Source organism: Plectropomus leopardus, chromosome 22 (genome assembly GCF_026936395.1).
Source record: "Plectropomus leopardus strain MGB_pleo_1.0 chromosome 22, ASM2693639v1, whole genome shotgun sequence".
Lineage (NCBI taxonomy): Eukaryota > Metazoa > Chordata > Actinopteri > Perciformes > Serranidae > Plectropomus > Plectropomus leopardus.
Genome location: NC_142197.1, coordinates 23,444,994 through 23,455,140, shown reverse-complemented (window position 1 = coordinate 23,455,140; position 10,147 = coordinate 23,444,994). Strand labels below are relative to the sequence as shown.

Below are 10,147 nucleotides of genomic sequence, written 5' to 3'. Positions count from 1 at the left end.
AAGGATGTTTCATTAACTAAAGTGGTTTGGCACAGTGGTTATGTATAAAGCTTAAGACTGAATTCTAAATTAATGGCTGAATTTTAATTTTGAACTGTATGTGCCTTTAACCCTTTGAAACCTGGAGCAACATTCCTTTTCTTGTGTTGCTTACGGATGCCTTTTCACAATTATTTAACCCCTTGAAACCTGAGCAATATGACTAAATCTCTTTAAAAAATTTGAAAATTACCCCAACTTTTCAGAAAGTTACAAAAGACTTACCTGAAAATTAGCACATGAAAAAAAAAACAAAAGAAAAATGTTTAAAAAAAACCCAATGAAATTGGTGGCAAAAAAGTGCTAAAATGTAAATCTAATTATCATTAAATATATAATTATAGTTAAATTATATTTTTTTCTCTTCTCTGTCATTTTGAATTTTATTTTGTTTTTTTATTCACTTATTTTACAAATTTTCAGTCCATTTTCAGACTTTCCTAATTTGAATGCAATTTTCATGCCAATCTCTTGACAAGTTGCTCATTGCCTTTTTCTTTTTAAAAGAAATCAAACCAATTTGCCTGGATTTAAACTCTGAAAGGCATCCAAAGGTAACACCACAAACTGATGCCGGTCCAGGTTTCAAAGGGTTAAACCTTTCTACCTTAAGCACACTGGTGCGATTTCACCAGAAAAAAGTGAATAGCAACTTGGTAATATATGTTACACAGATTACAAGAAAGTGGTAGATTTAGAAAAATACTTTTCAAAAGCTAGGGAAAATTGTCTAAGGAAAAACTCTATGTATAATTCTCATAATTATAGATTTAAAATCACATTACAACTCTCATTTTTAAATAATTATTAAGTAATTTTATTTTTTTCTAAAGTAATTTCTTGCAGATTTTTGGATCATCTTGTCTTTGGCTGCTTGCAGAATTCTTCAGAATTTTTAAGCCCATTTTTTGTTGTAATTTCCTTTTTTTATTTACTTTCTGCTATCTTTTTTTTTGCCAATGTTCTGGTAAATTTTGAACTTTTTTAAAATGTTGTTTTATTTTATTTCAGTATTTTTTTTTTTGCTTATTTTGGGGTCATATCCTCTTAAGTTGCTCATTGCCCCCTCCCTGTGTTTTTGAAAGAGGGTTTCAATGAGTTAAATGACTACATGTTCCCAACATTTCCCTCAGTTGACTAACTCCCAAGCTAGCAGAGCTACATCACATTAGAGCTGGATCGTTCATTAAAGTCCTGGCTACGACACAAAGAGAATATATTACAGCTGAACTTTTACACACCAACACCCAACCACATCTCTTCCTGGCCACGTCAATAACAACTGCACTCAGATCAGTTTATGACTGGGACACATCATCTTAAATGTCATTCTTGTGCAGCTGATTTCAATAAACACGAGGCTTTCACAGTTTTTAAAAGTTTTTGATGTGCAGGTTGAAAAGCAGAGATAGATAATGTCAGCATTCTAAAACTTGCAGTCTTTTATGCTTTTATTTGTTTATTTGTTTTTATTTTATCTACGCTGAGAGAAGCCTTGCGAAATTTGATTGTACCTGAGTAAAAAGACAATAAAGAGTATTCATTCATTCATTTATTCAAACACGCCACCCCTACAAAATCAGCACAATATTCTTCCCCAAACAATCACACAGTTTCAACCAAATACTGAACAACCAGCACATACTGTTAGATAAGGAGTCCCTTCTTTAAAGCACAGTGAGCAGGGGCGTCTCTAGGATTTAAAGACATTGGGGGCTCAGCCTGCACCTTTGTAAGGAGGTCGCAGGGGGAAGATGTTTTTGATGAACAAGCGTTATTTTGCTGCTTTTTAAAATGCACTCTGGCACATTATTTACCCTTAAAAATATTTGCAACTGCTATATTAAAAAAAAAGATATACCAGAGTTGGGAAAAATAGTAACATGTAGGCATGTATTCATGTTAACATTGGTGGAATGTAACTAAGTATATTTAAGTTGCGTATAAGTATAACATATAGTATAGACAGACATATTATCTTTTTAGAATTAGGCACAAACAGACACACACACACACACACACACACACATATAGCCTGGGCATTAGCACAGAGGGCATTAGTGCATGAATACATTCAAGCCATATATATATATATATATATATATATATATATATATATAGATGTATGTGTGTGTGTGTGTGTGTGTGTATTGGAAAAAAATACATTATTTTGTTTTCAACAGTATCTTCTGTACTAAAAATCTGGGGCAATTCGGGGCCCCCAGAAATAGCCTGATTCTGCTCTGGGATGACCGTTTTAAAATAAAGCACTGAATTTATTTTTTAGTTTTAGGGCTACCAGAATCACCACCACCTCTCACCCCTCTAGAGACGGTCACGGTACTGTTGGGTTTATTATAGGTTTTGGTCAGACTTTTGGCCCCTGAGCTGGTTTGGCTTCTCACATGGGACATTCCTGTCGAGTAGCCCCTCCCTGGAGGTCCCTGAGTGCGCAGACTCGCGGCTGTCAGGGCACGGCACACTGACAGTATGGCGGCGGGGTGCAGCTGGAAGGATGCTACTGTCGCCCGTGATGTGTCTATCGCCGGTAGGACGTAAATGGACAATTGACGGCAAAAAGCGAAGAGGATTTAGCGAGAAAGGCTTGTCGCCGTGAGCTCCAAAGATGGCCAGGCTCGCCGACTACTACGTGGTGGTCGGCTACGACCTCGACAAGCGAGGTGGGTACTTGAGTTAGCCTGTTCTGCTAGCTTCAACGGCGTATTATTAGCTGTGGGTAAATAGGAGGCGGGGAGGGAGGCGGGGACGGGCCGGGCAGACACTCACAACAAGCTGACGATAAGTGCAGTCGGCTGGCGGTTAGCTTACAATTTTGGGCCGAGGCTGCGCAGGCCTCACCGGATTAGTGTGCTTAAATGCCAGCCTGTCAGCTGGTGTCCAGCATTTCTGTGGGGAAAACACATTGAATGCACAACTCTAGTGCAGTGCTTAACTTCCAGGTGTGATTTAAAGTTAGCCAAACAAACAGTGTTACTCTGTTGACAGCAAACTTAAGCTAACTTTATCTGGTAGGAGCTAACGTTAGCCGGGCTAGCTCTGAGGGGGGCTGGCTGGCTGCTTGGTCGGCTGTGACCTAAGACGGATTTATTCACCCTGCATCTTTCTCTGTCGTCATTTACAAATTATACTAGTGCAACAGTCGTCATTTAAAGGTAGCATTTTAAAGGCATAATTTTTTGGACAGTGAGTCGTTAGTGTTGTGGCTGCAGGGTCCTGAGTAGGTAATGGGGCAGCCGGAGCATGAAAACCCTGCTGATTTCCGCTTGCACTTTACCTAAAGCGTGATTTTTAAACTGGAAATCGATGCTTCTCCTCTGCGGAATTGCGGATTGTTTTCTTTGTCTGTGTTTTGTGTGGATTAACCCAGATGGCTTTGCCCCTCCCTGAGCCCCCTCGGACCGGAGCTCTGTTCCCTTGTGTTGTTGGGACGGGGTTTGGACCGTTATCTGAGCCCCCCCTTCCCTCCCTTTAGCCGGAGCCTTGGCCTAGATCCGTGCAGTATAATGGCCCGTTTAATCATGAAATATTCAACCCGCCTATCCAGTGGAAGCATGCAGCTCGTAACGTGCTACAGTCTTTTATTCAGAGTGGATTTTTGCCTATGACTTATTCAGGAGAGGCAAATTGTAACATGACAAGCCCTGTGCAGCTAAAAGCAGCCAGGGCTTTTAACTTGATGATGCTGGAGCAACCTACATCAATTTTCTGATTGCACTTATTGCATCTTGTAGGGTTTTTTTGTGTTTTGGGGTGGGGATGGGGGGTGTTGAATGCAGGATGTTATAACGTGGACACTGCAAACGCTGCAGAAACTCTCCTTCCTGTTCTACCCAGCCTGGATGCAATGCAGAGCAGAACACGCCTGTAAAAAAGCATCTGGGAACCAGACATTAAAGCCACAGTGGCTTTAATGGATCAAGGCTCCCATGGCTTGTAAAACCAAACACTTAAGGGCGATGATGATTGTTGGCGTTGCCCCACCACTGCTGCTTCAGTGTTTACAAAAGGTTTCTAGGTGGAGGGACTGTGTTTTTCATCTCTGATAGCCTCATTGAGGTGATTCTCATCATCATTGCCATCATTTTATGATGCTCTGGCAATCATCATTAACTTCCTATCCTCTGCAGTTAAAGGGATAGTTCAGATTTCTTGCAGTGGAGTTGTATGAGGTACTTTTCCAGTGTTATGCATGCAGTAGATGTTAGTCGGCACACCCCCAGTTTGAAGAATCAGGCTGGAGTCCGAAAAGGAAGCCAAAGAACATACTGCTGTGGAGGGGTCAGCAGCAAAACATATTTAAGTAGGGCTGTACCTACTTATTATTATGTTGGTCGATTAAGATTTGGGTGTTGAATATGAATATTTGACCATTTTTTCCATATCAAGTTTGTTTATTTATTTAACATTTATTTAACTGGGGTGGTCCCATTGAGATTAAGATTCTCTTTTTAAGGGAGACCTGGCCAGGACTACAAAGTTGCAGACAGAGATACAAAGGGAGACAAAATACAATTCACAAGTATTACAATTTGCATTAAAAGAGAGCTATCTATGAGTCAAAGTGTCTCTTTCTCTGTGCTGCTGCATTGCATCCGCTGCAGCCTCTACCAAAGAGTACTGCGACAGTCAAGAGCACTCACTACGCATCAAAGTCTGGGGACAAATATCTCCCCAGAAGCACTAGCAAGAAGTTAACAGCTTCCTCATCAAACCAGGCTGTCTGAACGAAAAGATAAAAGAGGTGAAAATAATCTCAATATAGTGTACACTTAAAATGATATTGATCTTTTGAAGTCAGATGTTTTTTTAGGTGGCTAGAATAAATTTTATTGCTGGTCCGCATCCACAGCAGTATGTGGCTTAGCTTTCATGTCAGACTCCAGCCTGCTAATTCAAAGTGGGGGCGTGCAGACTGACATCTACTGTAGGTAATACACTGACTTTGGTAAACCCTTTGAGATCAGTTTTCTTGTACTGTGTTCACACGCTTTTCACATGCATTTAAACCTCTGAAATCTGACCAAACTGATTTTATTTCTTTTGAAAACATGTCTAAAAAGGTAATGAGCAATTTTGCAAGAAATGTCCCACAAATGACCAAAAAATTGGTGAGAGAGAGGATATTAATAATAAAAGATAGGGAAAATGTTCAGGAATTACATTTGTTATTATTATTATGATTACTATCATCTGTTTTATCTTAATATTTATTTATTACTTTTTATTTACGTGATTTATGTTATCATGTTGTTTTATTGGTTGTTCATTATTATTATTATTATTATTATTGACTTTTTTATTTTTATTTGTTTTTTTTAATTTAAATATTTTTCTTGTCTTTATTGTGTTAAATTTCAGGTAATTTTTTTGTAACATATAACTTCTTCCCATGTTTTTTTTTATAATCTGGTCAATTTGCTTAGATTTCAAAGGGTTTCATAGCTCATACAACCCCACTTCAAAAAAAATCTGAACCATCACTTTAACTTCCTAAGTGCATCCTCTGCAGTTGGATCAATATGCTTCTGTACAGTCTTTATCACCAGGCTTCCACAGTAAAGTTACAAAGTGTTGAGACTGAATTTAGAGTCTGACGCCAAATTTTTATACGTTTGTACAATAGTTTTTCATTGTAATTAAATCCTTTCCAGTCATAATGCTGTTGGCACTAAATGAATGTAAAAAAACCAAAACAAAACACTTGGCTGTGAATCGAGAAAGAACAGTCCTCGATCATAAGAATACCAGGAATTCTGAAGCACGGTGGAGTTTCCTCTTGTGTTTAAATATTTCATACATCCTGTGTGTGTGCGTGTGTGTGCGTGTGTGTGCGTGTGTGTGTGTGTGTGTGTGTGTGTGTGTGTGTCTGGTTGCTGGTTGTCACTCAGTCAGTGGAATGTTTCGCAAGCGTGGGCACTGACAGGTTTTCAGGGCTGACATCATCACTGCTCATCTGCCTTTCCAAGCGCTGTCACCAGCAGAAACCTTGTGGGTGTTTACAAACAGGAACATGCTGCAGGCAGAACTGTTTCTTGCCCACTTTTTCTTCTGATTTTTAGAAGCAGCTCTTGTTCCTTGTTAAAACACAGTGACAGTTTGGCTTGTCTAATCTGGAGGGAAGAGCCTTGAATCTCCCATTCACTGTCTACATTTGTCTCTGAAGTGTCAGGTGTCACATTGTGCTCAACCTAGAGGCTATACGATCAGTGAATGTTACTTAGAGCCAAGATGGCTACTCTTTGGTTATGAAGGGACCATAGTTGCTGGGGTGTGGTCCTCCTAGCAAGGGTCTCGTGAGAAACTGCACAGCATGTCACAGTGTTTTGACAGCAGTTCCTCCACAGCGCAGAGTCCTCAGCAGCTAAATGCATATGAATTCTGACGCTCAAACAGGAAACTGGCGAGAGGACCTGAGGGAGACTTGTGTTTAGATCGAGAATCCAGATTGTCTCCCTCTGCGTGTCTGAAAACCAGGAAAGGGGCGTTGTGTTTGCGACTGTGCGAGGCGGTCTCATTCAAGACAGTGAAGAGACACATGCTGCATTCACACAAACACACACGCAGATGCTAACATACAGGCTCTATTGTAGCGCCATCTGTGTGCCTCCGGCGCTGCAGTTTGAGAGTGTTGGTCATTACAGCAGCAGCAGCAGCTCTAAACAGAATGGTTGTTTTTAGGCTGGAGTGACAGCTCAGGCACACACATCGTCCACTGAGGCCCGGCCTCTTGTACACACACATACACAAACTCCTACAGCTCGCAGTCAAGCTAGCACCATTCACAACATCAGAGGCCAGTGAGGACACAAAGAGGAGCACCCAGGGCAGACTGAGCGTGCATGCGGGCTGTTTTGTTTACAAATCTCAGGTTGTCTCTGTTGCTGCGATACAGTGTGGTCATGATGTGTGGTGTAAGGGTGCTGTGATATCAAACAAAAGCCATCAAGCAGTGTGCTGTGACTGTTAGCTGGGACAGCTTTGTATCAGTTATGGTGGCTCTGTAAGCAAAATAGTTTCATATTTCACTTCTGACACCGGTTTTATCTCCAGTGTTGCCTATGATTTTAAATAATGAGGTGACACCGGACTGACTGACAGTGATATTTCTGTTCAGTTCAGTAAGGGCTGGCTATCAAACCTCAGTAATGCAACATACTGAAAACTGTCTTTTATATTATGCCCAATTTTAGACTTTTCTATCTGGGCAAATCTTTTGTATGGCCGCTTGTGTTTAAGTTACATTTAACATGTAGAAATTTAGGCTTGTTGAAACACCTGCAGAGTTAGATACAGAGTAAGGTATAGACAAACAATTATGTTGGTATCTATACTGAAACTCATGTATCATATTGACTTTAGCAGGGTTTCCCACACATTCATTTAAATGCGGCAGCCCGCCACAACTAAAAACATCTGCTGTCACAAATAGATATTTTATTATTGGAGCTGGATCATTCATTAGGAGTGGTATTGGAATACATATACTTTTCAGTTGTTTATTGTACAACACTCTGGGCACAGATGGAGCAGAAGATCGTCAGGTGCTGTGAAGTGAAACTTGAGGTTTGAACAAATGGATAAATCAGTTATCCACCCTGAAATTTACATATTGCTGCTGAGGAAATAAAGAGAGCTCGACCTGCAAATCCTCTGAATTAAGAGAGGGGGCACAGAATCATTTAAAGTGACACATCTGGATTTAAAAGAAAAGAAAAGTTTGCTGTTGTTGTCATCAGCTATAGCCACAAATACACTCTCATTCTGTGGGAAACACTGCCCAGTATTATAACATTTCAAATTAATTTCATATGTGAAAAAAATCAGTCTAAATTATTTAACTATAACTTGACTCCAACTACATCAGATACACCACGCTCAACTCCGCCACACCACAGACTGTATGGGTTATAGCTGCTGCTGCAGTGGGCCAATCACACGTCACCAATCGAAGAATGCTTGCAGTGATCGGCTGCGAGCAAAACAAAACAAATGGCCATATTTTTTTCTAGGTACAAAAACAGTTAAATTCAGGTATTGTTTGACTGCAAAAGTTTAGATGCTACTTGGTACAGGGTCATTTTCCATTTCTGTTACCCAGTCTTAGATAGAACCTCAAATCCCCAGGCCACCAAGCTGTCCGGCGTCCGAATAACTCTGGTAAAACTATTGAACATTCATAAAGTATTTAATTGAGATGCTGCAGTGTTGAATAGGGATTTCCATTATTGTGTCAAAGCTGTGACTAATTCATGTTGCGCTCACAGGTGCACTCAGCCGAGTGTGAATGCAAGCAAGGCTCTGCATGAGGCTGCATAAGGCTCCGAGGGGAAATAGAAACCTCTCAGATTGAAAGCAGGATGAAGTGAGTGGAGGAGAGAGGAGAGTGTGTGATGCTGCCAGCAGTGCCTGCCTGCGGGCAGCCACTTCCTCCATCGCTCCCGAGCAGGGCCGCAGCCTTTCAGGCCCTCCAGAAATAGACCCTCACAATCTGCCTTTCATAGGGGGACAGAGTGACGCTGGGTCGTGGCTGCGGCGCACTGACGCTTGTGTGTGTGTGTGTGTGTGTGTGTTGGCGTGAGCTCCTTTCCAGTCTGCCATTCACATGGCCGCCTGAATGATTGTGGCTGTCTCTGTGTGTTTGCTGCGTTACCACGGCAACGTTTGCCCCACTGTGGGCTGCAGGATGTGGTGAGGGATTGTCGCATTTTGACCAGTTTGTGACAAATCTTGATGCTAATATTTCTTGGGTGAAGATAGCAGCGGCACCTTTTGTGCTTATATGCAGTCGCTTTGAGTCTGAGCAGTTCTTCAGACAAAACAAACTTTTTTATTTCAGTAAACCAGCATTTAGACCTCCACAGGACATCAGTACTCCTCTGGCACCAAACTGAGGTAGTCATTTTGGTGTTAGCAGCTCATAAAGGCAGGTACACATCAGCTTTATTATAGCAGTAAAGCTAAAAAAATAATCTTATAAATCATAATTATGCAATTAAAAGAACAGGAAACATGTTTGCAGCATTTATAGACAGCTGTCATTGTGCTGTGGTCAGGGGGGAACCTCCAGTGTATCACTGTTGTGACTTTGCTCTTGTCCGACTGTGTGTGTGTGTGTGTGTGTGTGTGTGTGTGTGTGTTTTTGTGTGGCTGTATTACAGCAGTCTGTCCGCTGTGCTGAAAGCTTGTTATTCATGAGGAAGACAGTGGCCCCAGGGCCCCAACGCTGCCCTCATTCCCTCATTCCTGTTACACAGATACATGCATGTGTGTGTTTGTGTTTGTGTGTGTGTGTGTGTGTGTGTGTGTGTGTGTGTGTGTGTGTGTGTGTGTGCGCGCGCGCTTATGCTGGGGGTAGGGATGCAGATTTGTACACATGTTGTGTTACTTACACATGGCCTGCAGACAGGGATTCTCCTGTCATACACTTTATACTCAAATTGTAATTCAAGGCTTTTTTTGTGTGTGTGTGTGTGTGTGTGTGTGTGTGTGTGTGTGTGTGTGTGTGTGTGTGTGTGTTGCTAAGTAAATGTGATCTGCAGCCTGCAGGGCAACAGAGGGCTTGGTCTTTCACTCTGCATTTAGACATTTAAAGATTCAGGGCAATTAGCAGCATATTTCCTGTTCTTAGGGGCTTCAACAAAGGTGCCTTTTAACCCCTTGAAACCAGGATCAGCATCACTTTCTTGTGCTGCACTCAGATACCTTTCATAAGTTTTAAGTTAGTTTCATTAGTTGATTTCTTATAAAAACTTGGGGAAAAAGGCAAAGAAATGTCCCATAAATTTCAAGAAATTACATTTGGGAAATGACTTTTAAAAAAGCTAGTAAAAATGTCGAGAGAGCTATAATTATCAGAAAATATTATATATATATTTTCTTTTTCAAAATTATAAATTTCAAGCAGTTTTTTTGTGGTAATTTCCTTGTAATTTTTTTTGTTTTTTTATTTTTCTCGTTTTTTATTTTATTTGATTCTTGCATTCAGGTAATCCTCATACTTTTTTTTACTAATTTCATACTAGTTTTTGGATAATGTCTTCTTAAGTTGTTTCTTGCCTTCCCTGTGTTTTTGACACAGATTTTGCTC

At 40.7% G+C, this 10,147-nt stretch overlaps 1 protein-coding gene across 5 annotated transcripts in view; it reads left to right on the top strand.

The window, feature by feature from the left end:
- The first annotated feature begins 2,507 nt into the window (after nt 1-2,507).
- The window catches only part of sbf1 (SET binding factor 1), an 85,601-nt gene continuing 77,961 nt past the window's right edge, over nt 2,508-10,147 (top strand). For all 5 annotated transcript variants that reach the window (XM_042511534.2, XM_042511532.2, XM_088072760.1 and 2 more), the window contains exon 1: nt 2,508-2,720. In XM_042511534.2, coding sequence (XP_042367468.1) covers nt 2,666-2,720 — 55 coding nt within the window. In that variant the 5' untranslated portion in view covers nt 2,508-2,665. The remainder of the gene's footprint in view (nt 2,721-10,147) is intronic.